Source organism: Oncorhynchus mykiss, chromosome Y (assembly GCF_013265735.2).
Source record: "Oncorhynchus mykiss isolate Arlee chromosome Y, USDA_OmykA_1.1, whole genome shotgun sequence".
Classification (NCBI taxonomy): Eukaryota; Metazoa; Chordata; class Actinopteri; order Salmoniformes; family Salmonidae; genus Oncorhynchus; species Oncorhynchus mykiss.
Genome location: NC_048593.1, coordinates 32,368,863 through 32,390,692, shown reverse-complemented (window position 1 = coordinate 32,390,692; position 21,830 = coordinate 32,368,863). Strand labels below are relative to the sequence as shown.

Below are 21,830 nucleotides of genomic sequence, written 5' to 3'. Positions count from 1 at the left end.
TAAAATAAAAATAAATAAAATATTCCAGAGTATTTATTTGTTATAGGACCCCTCCCCAGGAATGCCCAATACTCAAGCGACTAGTTTATAGCCAACTGTTATCTGGTGTCCAGTCCATTGGAGTGGGACATATTTGCCACACTCAACATATTATATAAGAACAGTGTTTCCCCTATATTCATTTAGACTCCAAAAATATGACTAAAACTAGATCAAGTATGTATGTAAAGTATGTCATTTAATAATTCTCATTTTTGAGAACTAACAATCACCAAAATAAAAGTCAGGGAGAATCTAAAATTCCCAAAATGTCATGACTTGGGGCACCACTATAGCATAGGAACACACCATAAACCAATGCAAAATGTGTAGAATTGCAAGAAATTAGTTTTAAAACAGCAACATTGTGTCTGCGGCCAAGAGTGCCTTAAAAAAAAAAAAAAAGGAAAGTGGCCACGCCCACTACACTAACTTTGCCAACCCTGCTGAAAAAAAAAAAAATCATAGGAGAAACATTGAATACATGCATTTCACTAATTTCATCAACAGCGCCATCTAATGTCTCCCATTAGGAAAGGGTGACTCAGTTCCAAAAGGCATTATTTGGTTGTTGTAGTTTGTGGCCTGTTTCTCATCTCAAAGGTAACCAGTTTACGCAGAGATCACTAGATGAGATTTAATTATGTCAAATATGCCTGTACATTGCTAAAACAAAACAGACACCAGATTATCAAAACTCTGTTTTTATTCTGAGCTTCAACCAAAGTGTTTAGAGAGCAAGGGAGGGTCAGTTCAGCTTGTCAAAGTACTTGAGTTTGCCCGATGGGTCTGGGATTATCTATGGGGAGTAATACACTGAATTAGTACAGTAGTCTCAAGCAATGTCTATGAAAACAATATTTCTCACATGCACGCACTTACTTGGAAACACACACACAGTATGAAACTCACCGTGTCACTGCCTGGCTTCCATCCTGCTGGGCACACTGCAAAAAAGAAAAAGTATTTATTTCACACAAACTGTAAACAAAGACCATCCATAGCAACCACAGGTAGTTAAGTATCTAGCTGTAATATCTGAGAATGTGTTATGTGATGAGACTGAACCATACCTTCACCGTGTTTGTCAGTGTACTGGAAGGCCTGGACCAGCCGCAGGGTCTCATCTACAGAGCGCCCTACCGGGAGGTCATTCATGGTAATCTGCCTCAGGACTCCCTTGTCATCGATGATGAACAGGCCCCTGAGGGGGAGAATGACAACAATGATTGCTTCAGTTTAAAACTGCATGAATTTAGACTTCATGAACTTAAAACAGTTAACAGGTATTTTGTTATACCGTTTTTCACTGAACCAATTTATAAAAGGAGGTTAATGAGGAAAAATGTTCTGGCTATAGCAGTTGTATCAAACCAATACTAGGCATCATCTTTTGTAGTAGTTTCTACTTTGTGTGTGAGTGTAACTGCACCGGAGTGTGTGTCCTGCATCCTCCAGGAAGACTCCATAGTCCTTGGAAATCTGGTGTGTGAGGTCAGACAGCAGAGGGACTTTCATTGGCCCAAGTCCACCCTGCTTCCTAGGTGTGTTGATCCTGTTAACATAAAACCAGAGGGTCAAGGGAAAAAAGCTGAAGTGCTCTGAAAAAGTCCAAGCACCTCTGAAGAGGGGTGTGATGCTTATAATCTTACCATGCCAGATGGGTGAATTGTGAGTCAACAGAGCAGGCAACAACCTCAGCATTGATGGCATGGAACTCGTGCACACGATCACTGAATGCAATAATCTCAGTCGGGCAGACAAACGTGCTGCAGGTACACAGTGTGAGGGTCATCAGAATAATACATAGCCAACAGCATTATTACTTTAGACATAGCATACTGCATTTTCATTCAGTCAATGATTCTAGAATATAGAAAATGTCATGGTAAGAACTCAGAAAAGTGTATAAACAGTTACTACAGTGTATATTTTATGATAAAATACTAAAACAAATAGGCCAGTCTCATGATTAAAAGCTGGGGTGTATTCATTACTCAATTCTGTTGCAAAAGTTTCTATTGGACAACTACAGGAAGGTTCCTCCCTGTTTCGTTTGCTCTGTTTGGTTCTTAAACTAGTAAACGGTTTCCATTGCAAGAGGTAATTAATACACCCCAGATTATTTAGATTTCTATTTGATCTTTTAGAGCAGTGGTCACCAACCTTTTCTCAGTCAGGATAACTTTTGCAGTCAAAAACAAAGCAGAGACCTACCGCTCAGATTGTTGCTTATTTTCTAATCATGACTTAACTGGTTTATTAGGTTCATGTAAAAAAAATAATACTGTAGGAATGAGGTTTGGGCAGTAGGCCTAAACATTAACACAGCATATTACCTTTATGCCTGGCCTGCCAATATTGTTATTCTCAGACAGTATTCGATTTCAAAATTTGAGCTTTGATAACAAAATAGATAAGTTAGTGTAGCACTTGCGGTGTACTGCGGAACATAAATTTAAATTATTTGCCTTTTAATTTTACTGGGCAGATGATAAATGCATCTGATTGTGCTTTCAAGACAACAGGGAACTCGGGAGAAGATAAAAAAATATGTCAAATCATGACGAGTTGGATAACCTTTCAAAACTATTTTTCGTAGTCGGGATCTAGCTTTTGTTCCTATGACTAGAGAAAATGAAATATTCCGCAATAGTGAAATAGACAAGCTGCTAATAATAATTTTAAAAATGCAGAGCTATCGATACACTTGGCTACTCATTCATTGCAGTTGCAGCAGGAGTGGAAGTAGAGAAACACGTTTTATATTTTTATTCAACACAATTACAAAAGTGTCGACACTGCTGAACAAATACGTAAACATGGCCTCCCAAGTGGCACAGTGGTCTAAGGCACTGCATCACAGTGCTAGAGGTGTCACTACAGATCTGGGTTAGATTCTGGGCTGTGGCGCAGCCAGCGACGACCGGGAGACCTGTGAGGTGGCGCACAATTGGCCCAGCGTCGTCAGGGTTAGGGGAGAGTTTGGCCTGCTGGGATGTCCTTGTCCCATCGCGCTCTAGCGACTCCTTGTGGCAGTACCGGCCCATCCACGCTGACTGCGGTAGCCAGCTGTACGGTATTTCCTCCGACACATTGGTGCCGGGCGGCTCGGTAAGGTCGTGTTTCGGAGGACGCATGGCTCTTGACCTTTGCCTCTCCCGTGTCCATACAGACTGGGACAAGACTAACTACCAATTGAATATCACAAAATTGGGAAGAAAAGGGGATAAAAAGTCATTTTAAAAAATGTAAACATGAACTTATTCAAAAACAGCAGCTCTTTGCTTTATTGTTTGACAGTCTCTGAGGTCATGGTTTGAAAAATGATTACATCTTACGTAGGCTAGTCTCAAACTTTGCCATGGCCGGGGGCATGGAATTTCTGTAGGCACAGTGATTTGAACTATCCGATTGGCTACATTGAGTGGCCAAAGATATCCCGGTCCGCCGGGTAGGCAGAGTTAGTCTTTTCAGACAGAAAAAAAATAGTTAAAAATGGGAACACTTTGCTACGGACTTCTGAATCAAGTGCACCTACCGCCAACAGCGCAACAAACAGTAAAAAAAAAAAAAAAAGTGCCAGCCTTTATCGTTGACTTTTCTACAGAAAAGTTTGGTGATCGACTAGGGATGCCTGGAATGTCAACCACTGTTATAGAGTAACAAAGTCACTAACAGAAAGTTACTAGCCTATGAACACATTTTCTGACAGTTGCAACCAACAGTACAGAGATTTGTTTTAGGATGAAGGTCAATAAAAGATAGTACTCACAAGTCCAGGGGGTAGAAGAAGAAGACTAGGTATTTCCCTTTGTAGTCAGACAGCTTGAGCTCCTTAAACTCTCCATCGATCACAGCTGATCCCTCAAAATAAGGTGCCGGCTTTGAAACTGCAAAAATAAGAAAAAATATTAAATTTGATAATGGTTCAAAGCACGAGCAAGCAAGATATTTGCTGATCACCTTTTAGGGACAAACAAATCAAAAGTCTTCAGATTCAAAATGAAAAAGTAACAGGAAGGGTACAAATCCTGCTGTGCACATGATTACTGCATTTATACTGAACAAAATATAAAACTCAACATGCAACAATTAACAATTTTACTGAGTTACAGTTCATATAAGGAAATCAGTCAATTGAAATAAATTCTTTAGGTCCTAATCTACGAATTCCACATGACTGGGCAGGGGTGCAGCCATGGGTGGGCCGGGAGGGCATAGGCCGACCCACTTTGGAGCCAGGCCCAGCCAATCAGAATGAGTTTTTCCTCAGACAGAAATAGTCCTCAGTTTCATCAGCTGTCCAAGTGGCTGGTCTCAGATGATCCTGCAGGTGAAGAAGCCAGATGTGGAGGTCCTGGGCTGTTGTGGTTACATGTGGACTGCAGTTGTGAGGCCAGTTGGACAAACTGTCAATTTCTCTTAAACAAAATGTTGGAGGTGGCTTATGGAGAGAAATTAACATTAAAATTCTCTGGCAACAGCTCTGGTGGGAATTCCTGCAGTCAGGATGCACATTGCACATCCCTCAAAACTTGAGACATCTGTGGTATTGTGTTGTGTGAAAACTGCACATTTTAGAGCTGCCTTTTATTGTCCAAAGCACAAGGTGCACCTGCGTAATGATAATGAGGTTTAATCAGCTTCTTGATATGCCACACCTGTCAGGTGGATGTATTATCTTGGCAAAGGAGAAATACTAACAGGGATGTAAACACATTTGTGCACAAAATAAGCTTTTTGTGCATTTAGACATTTCTGGGATCTTCTTTCAGCTCATGAAACATGGGACCAACACTTTACATGTTGGGTTTCTATTTTTGTTCAGTATATTATGTGTGGCGGACAACTAATAGTATTTGTTCATTGTTGGTGAGCAGTGTGCAGGTAGGCCTATATCTCAGGCCAGGCTTGTGGCACACTTGGCTATTCCATGGGGAGCATCACATCATTGGGTGCATATTAGCCAGAATAGATGTCGACCCTACTCTTGATTATAGCTGCACTGGGGTCAGACAGGATTCCTGTTTAGATTAAGACAACACAGAGCCAGCGCGAGATATGGCTCGGAAAACAAAACCTCAATACAGGGTTAAGAACTGCGTTGTACTCCGTTATCCCAACTGTTACACCTCAAAGATTAAACAACTGCTAGCTTTTTTCCATCCTGATGCTAGGTAGCAGTAGCCACAGCTGCCATTATGGAAAGGCATAGGTTGAATAACAAACAAGAAGTATTTTGGTGTACGAGATTTGACGTTACAAGAGTTACAGGCTGTGTCGAGTGGTGGTGTCTCGTCCTTTGTCTGTTGGCCTGAGGTAGGACTAGATAGGTTTAGAGTGGAGTAGGGAGGTGGGTTTTTTTATTTTTATTTTATTTATTTTCCTTTTTTCAAGCAAAGTATAAGGGTTATACATAAGGTTATACACTTTTTATTTATTTTTTATTTTACCTTTATTTAACCAGGTAGGCAAGTTGAGAACAAGTTCTCATTTACAATTGCGACCTGGCCAAGATAAAGCAAAGTCTAGTTGGTGGTGGTAGTAATGCAACATTTATTGGATACCAACCGCTGTTAAACTTCGAAGAAGGCTGACACTGCCATTCCAAAATGGCTGGTGTGGCTTATGCTACCTAGCATGAGCTCGAAAAGGGCAGTTATTTCGTGTAACAGTTGGGATAATGGTCCTATTCAGAGTATAACACATTTCTTATCCCTGGATTAAGATATGTTTTCCAAGCCATATCTCACGCTGGCTCTGCAATGTTTTAATCTAAACAGGAAGCCGGTCAGACCCCAGTGCTGCTGTAAGCAAGCAGAGGGCTGTTATCTACACTACACTTTCTGTATGGACCTCACTTTTTGCACAGGGGCATTGTCATGCTGAATCAGGAAAGGGCCTTCCCAAACTGTTGCCACAAAGTTGGAAGCATAGAATCGTCTAGCATTGTATGCTGTAGCGTTAAGATTTCCCTTCACTGGAACTAAGACCTAGCCCGAACTAGATGTCGACCGATTAATCGGAATGGCCGATTAATTAGGGCCGATTCAAAGTTTTCATAACAATCGGAAATCTGTATTTTTGGCGCCGATTTAAAAATATATATATATTAAAAATAAAAAGTTACACCTTTATTTAACTAGGCAAGTCAGTTAAGAACACATTCTTATTTTCAATGACGGCCTAGGAACGGTGGGTTAACTGCCTTGTTCAGGGGCAGAAAGACAGATTTTCACCTTGTCATCTTGGGGGATCCAATCTTGCAACCTTACAGTTAACTAGTCCAACGCAATAACGACCTGCCTCTCTCTCGTTGCACTCCACAAGGAGACTGCCTGTTATGCAAATGCAGTAAGCCAAGGTAAGTTCCTAGCTAGCATTAAACTTCTTATAAAAAACAATCCATCATAATCACTAGTTAACTACACATGGTTGATGATATTACTAGATATTATCTAGCGTGTCCTGCCTTGCATATAATCTGACTGAGCATACAAGTATCTGACTGGGCGGTGGTAGGCAGGCGCGTAAACATTCATTCAAACAGCACTTTCGTGCGTTTTGCCAGCAGCTCTTCATTGTGCGTCAAGCATTGCGCTGTTTATGATTTCAAGCCTATCAACTCCCGAGATGAGGCTGGTGTAACCGAAGTGAAATGGCTAGCTAGTAAGCGCGCGGTAATAGCGTTTCAAACGTCACTTGCTCTGAGCCTTCTAGTAGTTGTTCCCCTTGCTCTGCATGGGTAAAGCTGCTTCGATGGTGGCTGTTGTCGTTGTGTTGCTGGTTCGAGCCCAGGGAGGAGCGAGGAGATTGTCATTATTACAAATCAATATTATTTATTTAATATATATATATATATATATATATATATATATTTTTTTTTCTTTTTTAAATTGGCCGATTAAATCGGTATCTGCTTTTTTGGTCCTCCAATAATCGCTATCGACGTTGAAAAATCATAATTGGTCGACCTCTAGCCCGAACCATGAAAAACAGCCCCAGACCATTATTCCTCCTCCACCAAACTTTACAGATGGCACTATCCATTGAGGCAGGTAACATTCTCCTGGCATCCGTCAAACCCAGATTCATCAATCTGACTGCCAGATGGTGTAGCGTGAGTCACCACTCCAGAGAATGTGTTTTTTCTGCTCTAGAGTCCAATGGCGGCGAGACTTACACCACTCCAGGCAACGCTTGGCATTTTGATTGGCTCAACACTTTCATAGTATTACCACGACAACCGGCAAAACATTTCGTATTTCAATCACCCACGTGGGTATAACCAATGAGGAGATGGCACATGGGTACCTGGTTCTATAAACCAATGAGGAGATGGGAGAGGCAGGACTTGCAGCGCGATCTGCGTCAGAAACAGAAAGGAGTTATATTTTAGCCCTTGGCGTCGCAGATCGTTGGCTCAATAATTGAATAACATGGATTTCTAAATGTATTTTGCGATGCTCGGGCACGCGCCGTGTCCGGTCTGGTCAGCATGTTAGGCTTGTGTGCGGCTGCTCAGCCATGGCAACCCATTTCATGAAGCTCCAGACAAAAAGTTATTGTGCTGACGTTGCTTCCAGAGGCAGTTTGGACTTTGAATTGTTGGAAAGGTGGCATCCTATGACAATGCCACATTGAAAGTCACTAAACTCTTCAATAAGGCCATTCTACTGCTAATGTTTGTCTATGGAGATTGCATGGCGGTGTGCTCTATTTTATACACCTGTCATATAGCAGAATCAACTAATTTGAAGGGTGTTCACATACTTTTGTGTATATATATATATACACTGCTCAAAAAAATGAAGGGAACACTAAAATAACGCGTCCTAGATCTGAATGAATGAAATATTCTTATTAAACACTTTTTTCTTTACATAGTTGAATGTGCTGACAACAAAATCACACAAAAATTATCAATGGAAATCAAATGTATCAACCCATGGAGGTCTGGATTTGGAGCCAGACTCAAAATTAAAGTGGAATACCACACTATAGGCTGATCCAACTTTGATATAATGTCCTTAAAACAAGTCAAAATAAGGCTCAGTAGTGTGTGTGGCCTCCACGTGCCTGTATGAACTCCCTACAACGCCTGGGCATGCTCCTGATGAGGTGGCGAATGGTCTCCTGAGGGATCTCCTCCCAGACCTGGACTAAAGCATCCGCCAACTCCTGGACAGTCTGTGGTGCAACATGGCGTTGGTGGATGTAGCGAGACATGATGTCCCAGATGTGCTCAATTGGATTCAGGTCTGGGGAACGGGCGGGCCAGTCCATAGCATCAATGTCTTCCTCTTGCAGGAACTGCTGACACACTCCAGCCACATGAGGTCTAGCATTGTCTTGCATTAGGAGGAACCCAGGGCCAACCGCACCAGCATATGGTCTCACAAGGGGTCTGAGGATCTCATCTCGGTACCTAATGGCAGTCAGGCTACCTCTGGCTGTGCTGCCCCCCAAAGAAATGACACCCCACACCATGACTGACCCACCGCCAAACCGGTCATGCTGGAGGATGTTGCAGGCAGCAGAACGTTCTCCACGGCGTCTCCAAACTCTGTCACGTCTGTCACGTGCTCAGTGTGAACCTGCTTTCATCTGTGAAGAGCACAGGGCGCCAGTGGCGAATTTGCCAATCTTGGTGTTCTCTGGCAAATGCCAAACGTCCTGCACCGTGTTGGGCTGTAAGCACAACCCCCACCTGTGGACGTCGGGCCCTCATACCACCCTCATGGAGTCTGTTTCTGACCGTATGCACATTTGTGGCCTGCTGGAGGTCATTTTGCAGGGCTCTGTCAGTGCTCCTCATTGCACAAAGGCGGAGGTAGAGGTCCTGCTGCTGGGTTGTTGCCTTCCTACAGCCTCCTCCACGTCTCCTGATGTACTGGCCTGTCTCCTGGTAGCGCCTCCATGCTCTGGACACTACGCTGACAGACACAGCAAACCTTCTTGCCACAGCTAGCATTGATGTCCCATCCTGGATGAGCTGCACTACCTGAGCCACTTGTGTGGGTTGTAGACTCTGTCTCATGCTACTACTAGAGTGAAAGCACCGCCAGCATTCTAAAATGACCAAAACATCAGCCAGGAAACATAGGAACTGAGAAGTGGTCTGTGGTCACCACCTGCAGAACCACTCCTTTATTGGGGGTGTCTTGCTAATTGCCTATAATTTCCACCTGTTGTCTATTCCATTTGCACAACAGCATGTGAAATTTGTCAATCAGTGTTGCTTCCTAAGTGGACAGTTTGATTTCACAGAAGTATAATTGACTTGGAGTTATATTCTGATGTTTAAGTGTTCCCTTTATTTTTTTGAGCAGTAATATATATATATACACATTAGTGTATTCTGGATGGGTGCATCTCAGAAGTCTGGTATTGGCGTCCTTGTCACCTAGCCATCTTCTGTTTGGAAAACGCAGGAAATGTGAAAGCGAATGGAGGCCACCTACTGAGAATTTACATTTCACTTGCCTCTTAACGAATGCTGATGAATGCGTGAGCTCGAAGAGGAACCCACTTAACATAACTGACTGAGATGCATCCATTGGGATTGTGTGGTACGCAGCAATTGTTATTGCGCGGGTACTCCTGTACTCGACAAAGTAATTGGAGCAACGTTTTGGCTTGACGTGTCCAAATGTACTAACTACTACTTATGAATGTTGTTCTACAAGTAAAAGCTGGCATTGTTACAATAAGGCGCATACAAATGTTATGCTAACGTCAGTGGTGAACTTGGCAAGGGAAAACTGGACAATTTGCAGATAATTGGCACCGTGTCTAGCTAATCAAGTCAGCTAACGTTAGCTTATTAAGCTGCCTGCAGTCAAGCTAGCAGCGCCGTAGCTAAAAACAAAAGTACCATATGCATATAATGTTGAGTAAAATAAAATTATTTTAAATTATTATTTTTGAGTCAATGGGATTGGTAAGTACAACTGTGCAGGGGGACAGGGACAATACCCACTTTTCGCCTTGCTGAGGTGCAGGGAATGGTCAGAGACGGGCACACGGAAAGCCTCTCCAGGGTAGACGTGTCCTCCAGCGTAGTTGTGACACTCTTGGTCCTTTTTCCCATTAGAACCGTCTTGGGCTGCAGTGGAAAAATTGGTGACCAAACAAATTGTGCAAAACACACTTAAAATGTCTAACATCTTCATATGAAGCATGACGTCCATTACACTGTCTTGCTAAAAGCACGTAGCTAGCTAGCTTCTAGGAAAGTACAGGGGCCCTATTTCGCGTGAACGCGCAATTGGCCTCGATCGATAGAACCTTTTCGCAAGGTACTTTCCCTTTCTCCTGAAAGGAGGTCGTCCTTGTTCAAGTCAACAGAAATGGTTATTAGTGTCTGATAATGATCGATTTTGGTATATCAAACTATATGAAAACGATGTGATGAACGCATATATTTCCTATTTTGTTTATTTGATCATTCTTATTTTTGCATTCAAGGGTCCTCACAATATAGTTCATATTGTGTTACTTCATCTTAAACAGGGATGTGCAGAATCAAATCGAAGTTTATTGGTCACGTGCACATGGTAGAGTGAACCGCTTGTTTGTTAACTCCTCAGCAATGCAGTAGAATAACAATATCAATCAAAAATCAAATACAAAAGAAAAAAAAGAACAAATAGTAATACAACTTTGAAGAAAAAACGAAAGAAACTAGGTCCCTGTATAAAAAAAATAATATACCAGTCTATACATCGTTTCTATTTATGACTATTTACCATTTTCTTTTGTATGTGCCTGGTAATTCCCGAGGCTGGCACTGATGGTGATGATAAAGATTTGTTTTAAGTCTGTGATGGTAGGAGTAACATTTTTGCAGAAAGTTTACCGGTGCCTTTTGGCTGATCCATATATGGTTTCAGAGTGGGTTAAAACGTTGGGTGCTGTGGTATCGGTTAAGGTAACCCTACGTGGCCTTGTGGTAATTGTTTGTGTTTCCCGCTGGTCAGAGGGAGCAGGGGTTCCGCGCCACACGAATGGGGACCAGAGATGGGACTTGTTTTGCGCTAAAGAAAAGAGCGCTGTTGAAAAAAGTGATTACTGGGGTAACGGTAAATGTGAAAGTGGACCAACTGAAGGGGAAGATTCCCAGTGTTTGTGACGCTCATCGTTTGGTGCGACACAGACAGGGTGTAGTGACAGGTGAAACAGAAGTCATTGTTTGTTCTTTTGAGTTTTGATGTTGAGTCTTTGACCGACAAAGTGATGTTTGGATATTTCAGTTATCCACTACAAGCTTTTGTGACGAATCCATTATGTTGTTACAGGTGTCAAGCTTATAGACATGTCCCAGCAGTGTGTAGGAGGGAGGTTACCAGGTGTGCAGAAGGGCATGAGACAAAGGAATGTGTAGTATTGAAGGGAAAAAAGCAGTGTGTTAATTGTACAGGTGCCCATGGGGCTGGGGATCAGAAATGTCTGGTGCGAGAGACAGGTTGAGGTTAGAGTAGTGCAGAGGGTGTCTGTCAGATGTTGAGGCAGTGAAGAAAGTAGAGGAAGATGGGTCAAGGGGGAGGGATCCTGGGAGGATTAGTGTGAGAATTGGCTTTGGCTTTTTAGCATTCATAGCTATGGTTATCAACTGTACCACAGGGATGGAACATAAGTCGCAGAAAATAGAGGTTGTGGTGGCAGCTGCATAAAAATATGTTGGTGTACGAGATTTGACGTCAGAGTTACAGGGTGTGTTGATGTCCTGTCTTTCCAGGCTGTTGGCCTGAGGTAGGATTAAATATGTTTAAATAGTCAACTAGCGTGGTGTGTTTTTAAATGAGTGGAGGGTTATGGTAGGATATTTAAAAACGATATCTTCCCTAAAAGTATAAGGTAGGACTGTCCAACTCTCTTCCTGGATGTAAATATATCACTAGCCACTTTAAACAATGCTACCTTATATAAATGTTACTTACCCTACATTATTCATCTCATATGCATACGTATATACTGTACTCTATATCATCGACGGTATCCTTATGTAATACATGTATCACTAGCCACTTTATACTATACTATGCCACTTTGTTTACATACTCATCTCATTTGTACATACTGTACCCGATACCATCTACTGTACCTTGCCTATGCTGCTCTGTACCATCACTCATTCATATATCCTTATGTACATATTCTTTATCCCCTTACACTGTGTACAAGACAGTAGTTTTGGAATTGTTAGTTAGATTACTTGTTATTACTGCATTGTCGGAACTAGAAGCACAAGCATTTCGCTACACTCGCATTAACATCTGCTAACCATGTGTATGTGACAAATAAAATTTGATTTGATTTTGAGAGCTAGGTTCAGTCCAACCCCAACTTAGCATATCTGATTCAGCTAGTTAAGGTCTTGAGCAGCTAATTAGTATAATCAGGTGTGTTAAATTAGGGTTGGACTGAAACCCCCACAGAACTGTAGATCTTCAGGACGAGGGTTGGGTTGCTTTTTTACATTTAACAAAAAAAAAAAACCCCGTCTAGTTTCATTTAACTAGGCAAGTCAGATAAGAACAAATTCTTATTTACAATGACGGCCTACCAAATGGCTCCTCTTTGAGGACAGGGATAACAAATTCAAAAATACATGTAGGACAAAACACACCACTACATAAAGAGACCTAAGACAACATAGCATGGTAGAAACATTGGGCAAGAAGGTAGCGACAATACCTCACGCGAAGCAGCCACAACTGTCAGTAAGTGTCCATGATTGAGTCTTTGAGGAGATGGAGATAAAATGGTCCAATTTGAGTGTTCCAGTCGCTATCTGCAGCGAACTGAAAAGAGGAGCGACCCAGGGATGTGTGTGCTTTGGGGAACATAATGTTAAAGGTCGCTCCTCTTTTCAGTTGGTTGCGGTAATGCAACATGTATTGGATGCAATCCGCCGTTAAACAAACGAATAAGTACCTGGTAATTCATTGTGCAATCAAATATTTCAAGAGGAACTCGCTCGTACAGAAAGAAGCCTGTGCTTCTGCAAAATCTCGAAGCTCGTGCATGTATTTATTTTTAGGCGTAGCGCATGTCGTCATCTGCAGTCGACTTGGATTTTGTCGGTGACGTCATTTTGGTAGCGTTTGTTTTGACAGGCAGGAAGGACGGAGGGGAAAACCTTCTGCAGATCGCTGGCGGCCAAATAGTATGCAAAAGATGTTGACAATAATCTCCAACGTGCTGAGGGGTAGCGCAAGAAGAAATGTAAGTACTGTTTATGTATAGTATTTTACTATAGGTTACACATGACCGCTTGTCCTTTTCTTAAAAAACGAGACGAGCTGCGGTCCTGACCTTGCCATCCCGATAGGCCCCGATTCGTACCCGTACCGCAGTAACTTGCTAGCCGCCCTTGGCTTTAGCTAAATATGACTTGGCAAGTTTTAGGTAAATCTGCGAACTAGCTATAATCCAAAGAATCATATGCCTACTTAGTTAGCTGCCAACTTGTCAAAATAGTTATCATCGTGGTGCGTTCAAGATTGCCTGGATTGGGAAACCCGATGTTCAATTCCATAGAATTCTACGTCGGACAGAAATCAGAGTTTGAATCAGGAAAGTGATCGATCACGACCTCAACAAGCCAGCATGTTGAATACAAATTTATTTCAACGTACTTTACCGGTTGTCTGTGCGGTTGGTCATTTTTGCTGTTGTAATGTGAGACAATATGTCCACAGGAAGTATAATTACATCTACTTTTCAATGCGCTGGTAGTTCATTCCGTTTTCTATTACCCAAAGCATGTGCACAACCATGTAAACACGTGCATGTGTCTTGTGCATCTATTTTTATATTGTTCGCATGTTTCAGGTGATAGAAATGCAATGCCAGCGCTTTGAAAAGTAATTCAACTGTAATGAAACAGGCAGGGAGCAGTGCTCGAACCCTCGACCTTCTAGCCCGACGTCCGGCAGGGTCGATTTCCGCGCTTATAAACCCAGGGTCGTTACAATACTTTTCTCATTCAAACTCTCTGCCACCATGTCAGCTTTTAATCAAGATATCCAGTGGTAAGTAGCAACCGTCTCAATTATGAGAAAAAGCTTTGACGAAGGCTCATAGGTGAATAATGGTAAGTAGAAGTACCGTTAATGAAAAACCTTTTATTAATATATTTGGTAGACATTTCTTTATTTTGACCTCTCCACAGTTCATTGGAAGTGTAAACTCTAACAGTCTATTACCTAGAAAAGTATATTGGCGGCGTAAAGAATTGTGCTTATTGTGAAGCAAATTTTCTGTAGTTCTACCAATTCATTTTGATTGTTAGTTCTCAGAGATGGTATTTAAAAATAAATATAGTTCAATATATTTTCTGCGTGCTTTTGAAAATGATCACTTAGAACCACCTAACAATTTTCTATAAAGGAAAAACCCCTGTATTTAGCTCCAATTACTAATTTTCTTCATATTAAATGGATATATTTAGGCTATGAAGCCATTTATCTACTTCCCCAGAGTCAGATGAACAGCTAGCATGCTAACTGTTGCTGTAGACTTCCACTAATTGCGCTAATGCTAGACAGCATTGGCTTGTGAAATACCTTTAACTAGATGCAGCGGTCTAAGGCACTGCATCTCAGTGCAAGAGGTGTCACCACAGTCCCTGGGTCAATTCCAGGCTGTATCACATCCGGCTGTGTTTGGGAGTCCCATAGGGCGGCACACAATTGGCCTGGGGTAGACCGTCTTTGTAAATAAGAATTTGTTCTTAACTGACTTGCCTAGTTAAATAAACTTCCTTCATACTGGACTCGTAGACATAATAATGCATTCCACAATGGTATTCTGTTGCAGCTAGCGATATTTTTTTTTAATTAGAGGAGGGGGGAATTAATATTTGCAATGATTGGCTGGTCACCATGAATAACACAACTCAAATATTTGTGGCACAGAATTGTCTGAATTTACCCTTTCATGTCTGACCATAAAATCTTTCCTGTGATTCTCTAATGTATCTATCTCTTTATATCTTGATGTCTCCTGTTGTACTCCCTCACTGCTTCCCTTCTCTGGTTCTCTCCCATTGGCTGCCTGATAGGGAGCCCAGGTTGTGTCAGAGGTAAGATGTGGTTTTACTGTAGTGTAGTCGGTGACACAATCCCTGTGGCACACCCGATTCTGCCTATTTTGTGCTCCATCTTTATTCCTAATGATTTCTTTCCCTTTCACATGTTAACATTATATTCTATACTTTCACTCATTCATTTAGTTATTTATTTGGGGTCCAATTACGGAATAATTTAACATTGCATTTACCCACCCCCATTAGAATAATTTTCATTTGGAAATGTTCTCGGTCAGCAATTATGCTATGCATCATAGACCACACTTCAACAGAAGCAGAAATGGTATCTGACCGACTAACGCTAGAACTACCATCACCAGAAATACCTCTTAAAGTGGACCAACCAACCCGGGAATGAAACGTTTCAGAACCTGACATCAGTACTAACAGGGGTGCTTCTGACTCATCCATATTTGAGCTTCAGCTGGCAGAGAGGAGCCAGAATACTGACATAGCGTTGCTTCAACACCCTGAGATTGCCCTTAGCTTGACTGAAGACACTCCTTTACCAGAGCTACAGCTTGCTGGGAGTAGCGGCAGCCCCTCTGTATCTTACACTCCTCCCCTCACAACCATTCATGCTTTTACAGTACTTTGCCTGATGCTGTGATCTGCCTGTTTTCTCTCACCAACACCATGCCCTAACCAGACGCGCACGTGCGTCTGCCATCATGCACAAATTGTTTTTGTCCCCCCACACCAAACGTGATCACGACGTGGAGGTTCAAGTATCAAAACAAACTCTGAACCAATTATATTCATTTGGGGACAGGTTGAAAAGCCTTGCTGTTGCTAGCTAATTTGTCCTGGGATATAAACATTGAGCTGTTATTTTACCTGAACTGCACAAGGTCCTCTACTCCGACAATTAATCCACACACAAAACGGTCAACCGAATCGTTTCCTCCTTCCAGGCTTTTTCTTCTTTGGACTTTATATGGTGATTAACAACTAACTTTCATAATAAGATGCATTACCACAACTGACTTAAGTTCATCTGTCAATCACCCTTGTGGGTATATTTTCATAAAAACCAATGAGAAGATGGCACGTGGGTCTAGGCTTCTAAAACCCAATGAGAAGTTGGGAGAGGCAGGACTTGCAGTGCGTTCTGCGACAAATAGAATCAACTTCTATTTTAGCGCGCGTGAGCAGTGTGGGTGCAATGATTGAATAACATGTATGTGTAAATTTATTTTGCAACGCTCGTGCACGCAACCCGACCGGTGTGGTCAGCATGTAAGGCTATCCCATGGTGTGTGATCACTCATATTCCTTTGTGCTTGAATTGACTGGCTGTGTGAACCTGCCCACCCTGAAATTTGGTCTACAACACAATAATATATTTCTTCTTCATTAACCATTCACATTTGAACACACATTTGATTTTCAGAGTGACGGAAATATTCTGGATATGTCTTTTTCAGCCAATGAGGCATTCTTGTTAGTTGATTGGTTCAGTGTTTTTCAAGACAGTCTGACTTTTCACCGGTGCTTGTCAGTGACAATGGAGTGTTTCTTCAGTCTCATTGTTGTGGTGTGTGGATCAACCTCTGGAAGTATAGCTATGTTCCATACCATAGTTTTTCTCTCTACTTCTCACTTTATGGGTCTGTCCTACTGCAGATGCTTTTGTGCTACCTCTCCCGGCTTGCCCAACCGCAGGTCTTGCGAAGTAGATTTGTGTTGTGAAAAGACGTGATGATGTCTGGTTAAATGAATCTCTCAAGTGTCCTCTTTTTTTATTTTAGGGTGCCAGTCTGGTGGTGGCATCACGCTCGTATGCTGATTTCACTCCTGAGGCCACCTTTGACATAAAGGTAAAACAAAAAATATACACAATGTGTAGCTGATTTTGATCCTCACAGTCTGCCGTGTTGAGTTCTCATTGTGTGTTCTCCTGCAGAAAGTTGACCTTCATCGTCTGGAGGAGGGCCCACCCCTGACATCCACTCTGACCCGGGAGGAGGGGCTGAAGTATTATCGTACCATGCAGACCATAAGACGCATGGAGCTGAAGGCTGACCAGCTCTATAAGCAGAAGATCATCAGAGGCTTTTGTCACCTGTATGATGGCCAGGTCAGAAGACACAATCTCACTCACCTATTGTATAAGCAAACATACAGTTTCACATTAACACACACTATTGCAGGCTGGTGGGAGGAGCTATAGGAGGACAGGCTCATTGTAATGGCTGGAATGGAACAAATGGAACTGTATCATACACACAAAACATGGAAAACACATTTTTGATTCTGTTCCATTTATTCCATTCCAGCCATTATAATGAACCTGTCCTCCTATAGCTCATCCCACCAGCCTCCACTGGCACACACTGCATTCAAATAGCAGCTAGCATTTCGCTGCACCTGCAATAACATTGCTAAATATTTGTGACCAATAAAATTAGATTTTAATATGAATGCTCAGAGATTGTTATTCTTTGATAGGAAGCCTGTGCGGTTGGCATTGAGGGGGGTATCACCCTGTCAGATCACCTGATCACTGCATACCGTGCCCATGGCTACACCCTCACCAGGGGTGGGACTGTCAGGGAGATCATGGCAGAGCTCACTGGTGAGTGGACTTGACTCAGTCCAATAGAGAACCCTAATAAGATCTAATCACTGTACTTTGAACCTCTGATTTTATCTCCCTAAACATTAAAACTAACCTCTTTCGCTCTTTTTGTTTTCTTCCCTAATTTTTGTATTTTCTTCCTTTGCTGTCTCTTAGGTCGTAGAGGAGGCATTGCTAAGGGCAAGGGAGGCTCTATGCACATGTATACTAAAAACTTCTATGGAGGCAATGGCATTGTGGGAGCTCAGGTAATTCACGAAGGCCTAGCCTTATTCCTCTAACTTAGATTTGAAAGAATCCCATTTTGATTTCTTTTTTTTTTAACCTCATTTGCATCTGGTTTATATCCGATTCAAAGATTCACAAATATAACACCTGCCTAATTTCCGCTCAGGTACCGCTGGGAGCCGGTGTAGCCCTGGCCTGCAAGTACCTGGGCAATGATCAGCTGTGTGTCAGTCTCTATGGTGATGGCGCAGCCAATCAGGTTTGACATAAGGCATGCTTCTTGAACCCTGCATGCATTAAACATATGAAGGACACTCAACTTCAAGTTTTTATTTGACCCCAGCTGTTGACAGAATTTTTATTCATCCACAGGGTCAGATCTTTGAGACATATAACATGTCATCTCTGTGGAAGTTGCCCATCATTTTCATCTGTGAGAACAACCAATATGCCATGGGCACATCAGTAGAGCGCTCTGCTGCGAGCACCGAATACTACAAGAGAGGAGACTACATTCCTGGCATTAGGGTAGACCGCTAACTAATATATTCAAACTCCTGTACCTCTTACAAAATATATTCTGTAGTCTCACACAATGCATCTGTATCCAGGTGGATGGGATGGATGTCCTGTGTGTTAGAGAGGCCACCAAGTTTGCAGCTGCTCACTGCCGATCTGGAAAGGTGAGCATCAACCTTAGTGGGTAGGATGGTTGATTTGTTTCTGTGTGTACTGTGTACAGGTTTGTGTGTTTTTAGTTGAAGTAGCACAACTTAAACTTTCTCTGTGCACCACCTGTGTTAAGGGCCCTATCCTCATGGAGCTACAGACCTACCGTTACCATGGACACAGCATGAGCGATCCTGGGGTCAGGTAAAAGTCTACATCTATATTGTTATTATTGGATTACTATTGTTGTTATTGACATGATTATTGTTACATACCTATGTTTTTTTTTACTCCATCAATGCCAACGCACCAGGGATTCAGCTAAGCTTTCAGTGCTCTAATATATTGCTGTCCCTGCACTCTGCTATGTCCCCCAGTAGCCTCCTCCCTGCCCTCCTACCCCCCCTGTAGTGACACTGCATAGCCCTGATCCCTACCCGCTCTTCCCCCTTCCTCAGCTACCGCACACGTGAGGAGATCCAGGAGGTCCGTAGTAAGAGCGATCCCATCTCCATGCTGAAGGACCGCATGCTCAGCAACAACATGGCCAGCATAGAGGAGCTCAAGGTGATTCTCAAACATTCACTAATATACTGCACATTCAACACAGTATGAATAGGCAGCATATACAGGTATCTGCCATAATAAAGGAAATGCCAACAGTGTCTTCACAGGGTGTTGGTAGGGCTGGGCGACATATCAAATTAATTTGTTTGTTTTGGCACAATATTCCAAATACCCGTATCACAAGAATCTAGTTTTTTTAATGAGAGCTTATGTCCGTCCGCTTGTTCTCTATTGGTCTCTTTCGTTCCTTCTGATGTGACTGTACACCTTCCCATTTACACACAGCCACTCCCCTACCTGGCACTTACTGTTAAACTGGAACCTTGTCATTTCAAGTTAACATACTTTACTATACCGTGTGAACACACTGCAAGGTAGCCATTCCACTCAAGGCTAGGTCCATTAACAACTAAACTTCCCGTGCAGGCGCACTTTTGACAGAGTGATAGCCCCGTAATAATACAAATATATACTTAAAACATGAACTTCACACTCACGACAACAAAGAAGAAACATCACTTCTTCAATAAGCGGTTTCAACTCGCTATTTGCATTTGATGTTTGTATCTTTCTAAGAATACCCTTTTTATGTTTCAACTCAAATTGTGCAAAGAGCAGACCCTACTAAAACGGGAGTATCAATGAACATTGATTCTGGAAAATATATACGCAGTGACATTGCGCGCGACATTGCGGTACCATGTACTGCTAGCAGCATTTAACCCACAGACTGTTAGACTAGACAGCTAGTATGTGTTTTATAAATGTGCAATAGCCATAAAAAAAGTTATTATATAAGGAATTAGCAACTTATTCTGAGAAATAAGGTAGGCCACTTGATTTCAACATCTGAACAAAGTGGACAGGCTAGCATGCTGTTCAAACAGTTGGAGACAGAAGGGTGTCTTCATAACAATTCAACTGTTTTACCTTGTTAGCTAGCAAATAGATCCAAGTTTACTTTAACTGTAAAGATTAGCTGGCTACTCACTAGCAAGTGTGCTTGTGCTTGAGAGATTGTTTGAGATCTGTGTTAATTTTCTATAATGCCTGCTACAAGAAGTTGACTGACACACACCATTTAAACCCCCTATGCTCCCTTGAGGCCCCTCTTTCAAAGTAAAAAAAAAAAGTTCCTTTATTTTGACAGTTACCTACACAAAGTCAAATAGCTGAATTTGTTTGAAAAACGCATGATTATTGACACATTGAAAATAGTTACAGCTGACTGAAGCATGTCTTTGAGGATGTAAAGACCAAACTTCCATTGTCCTGTATGTGTGCAGGAGATTGACATTGCGGTGAGGAAGGAGATTGAAGATGCTGCACAGTTCGCCACCACAGACCCCGAGCCCCCTCTGGATGACCTGTGTAGCCACATCTTTGCCAACGATCAGCCCTTTGAAGTGCGTGGTGCCACCCCATGGACCAAGCTGACGTCGACCAGCTAAAGTAGCGTTTCCCAAACTCTGCCCTCGGGACCCCAAGGCGTGCACATTTGTTTTTTCCCTCGCTCTACACAGCTGATTTAAAATAATCAAAGCTTGATGATTAGTTAATTATTTGAATGGGTTGTGTAGTGCTAGGGCAATAACCAAAATGTGCACCCTTTGGGTCCCCAGGCCTGAGTTTGGGGAAACGCTGAGCTAAAAGCTCTTGTGCCCCACCCCTTTGTCTCCCAGGCCTGAGCTTGGGGAAACGCTGAGCTAAAGGCTCTTGTGCCCCACCCCTTTGTCTCCCAGGCCCTTCCCCTATCCTCCATCAACGCACATTTCTCTTTGCACACATCACCTTCTCCATCTCAGCCAATGGCCTTCATGGACTCTAATCTCTTGCCCCAAACAGAGAAGTTAAGAACCTTTCATTGTCCCTCTCCAAATGTTCTGAGACTGGTCACATGGACCAATTGTCCTTATCAACATTACAGGCGTAGTTACTCCTATTCAATGATTGTGGTTGGTTTTCTCTCCAAATATAAGATTAAAAGGTATTTTAAATCAAGTGATTTACATGGGGATTATTTTTTTGTCATGCCAAATCAAATCTGTGCCTGTGTTTCGACGATGAGCGTCTCTAGGCTGCGGGTCACTCATAGCAGAACACAAACACTGCAGAGCCACGTGGATGAAGTCTGGATATTGTGGTGTGATGCTTCAGAGATATTATTAAATCATGTTGACCTCATGCCTTCACAATCTTGTCAGTCATACCCCAACTTTGTAGACAATGATTGTCCTTCTAAATCATTATTTGCCCTGCTCTCTTGTTCCCTGAATTTTTTTTCTTTTTTTTTCTCTATCAGCCTCATGTATTTATTGCTGAATGTGTTTTGTAACTGACATCCCAGTGCGGTTTGTTCAAACTACAACTACTTTAAGCAGGAATAGAAAATGCTGATTTTTTGGGGGGGTCGTCAACTGTTACAGTGGATAATGGTCAGAGAACAGTGGGGCACTACACACAGATCTGTCCTAGTTTTCCCCAGAGATGCTAATGTGTCAGGAAGTGTATGTATGCCTTGATTGTCTTTGTACAGTCTATCAAACAAATAAACTTAGAAAGAAAGCTTTGTATACAAATGTGTCTGAAGTGTGAATGTGTGATCCTTGTTCTAAACAAAAGGCATGGATGGGGGGCTTAATGTTA

At 42.2% G+C, this 21,830-nt stretch overlaps 2 protein-coding genes across 4 annotated transcripts; one reads left to right on the top strand and one right to left on the bottom strand.

Annotated features, from left to right (window-relative positions):
* Positions 1–253: 253 nt before the first annotated feature.
* Positions 254–10,380, bottom strand: LOC110510071 (peroxiredoxin-4). Its single transcript, XM_021591386.2, has 7 exons — positions 10,025–10,380; positions 3,815–3,932; positions 1,692–1,808; positions 1,472–1,594; positions 1,113–1,243; positions 952–986; positions 254–838 (listed from the first exon to the last, which is right to left on the bottom strand). Exons 1-7 carry the CDS (start codon positions 10,233–10,235, stop codon positions 788–790), a joined length of 786 nt encoding a protein of 261 aa, XP_021447061.1. The 5' UTR covers positions 10,236–10,380; the 3' UTR covers positions 254–787.
* A 2,105-nt stretch (positions 10,381–12,485) lies between these two features.
* On the top strand, positions 12,486–21,767 carry LOC110510070 (pyruvate dehydrogenase E1 component subunit alpha, mitochondrial). Of its 3 annotated transcripts, XM_036967272.1 has the most exons (13): positions 12,486–12,767; positions 13,164–13,272; positions 15,113–15,133; positions 16,891–16,959; positions 17,046–17,219; positions 17,591–17,717; positions 17,877–17,968; positions 18,115–18,207; positions 18,321–18,476; positions 18,560–18,631; positions 18,754–18,821; positions 19,076–19,184; positions 20,471–21,767. In XM_036967272.1, the coding sequence occupies exons 2-13, from the start codon at positions 13,216–13,218 to the stop codon at positions 20,633–20,635; spliced, it is 1,203 nt and encodes a 400-aa protein (XP_036823167.1). In that variant the 5' UTR covers positions 12,486–12,767; positions 13,164–13,215; the 3' UTR covers positions 20,636–21,767. The 3 variants fall into 3 exon arrangements, with proteins under 3 accessions (XP_036823167.1, XP_036823169.1, XP_036823168.1); XM_036967274.1 differs by lacking the exon at positions 15,113–15,133; XM_036967273.1 differs by lacking the exons at positions 13,164–13,272; positions 15,113–15,133 and having other exon boundaries at positions 12,551–12,767.
* Positions 21,768–21,830: the final 63 nt, after the last annotated feature.

Bases quoted from the DNA above. Each gene is read 5' to 3' on its own strand.
- LOC110510071 (XM_021591386.2), bottom strand. From the start codon at position 10,235: ATGGACGTCATGCTTCATATGAAGATGTTAGACATTTTAAGTGTGTTT. The intron at 1,244-1,471 runs GTGCAGTTACAC...TCTCCCCCTCAG, and splicing joins GATGCAGGACACACACTCCG to GGGCCTGTTCATCATCGATG. The intron at 987-1,112 runs GTATGGTTCAGT...TCTTTTTTGCAG, and splicing joins CACTGACAAACACGGTGAAG to TGTGCCCAGCAGGATGGAAG.
- LOC110510070 (XM_036967272.1), top strand. From the start codon at position 13,216: ATGCAAAAGATGTTGACAATAATCTCCAACGTGCTGAGGGGTAGCGCA. The intron at 15,134-16,890 runs GTAAGATGTGGT...TTTTTATTTTAG, and splicing joins GAGCCCAGGTTGTGTCAGAG to GGTGCCAGTCTGGTGGTGGC. The intron at 19,185-20,470 runs GTGATTCTCAAA...GTATGTGTGCAG, and splicing joins CCAGCATAGAGGAGCTCAAG to GAGATTGACATTGCGGTGAG.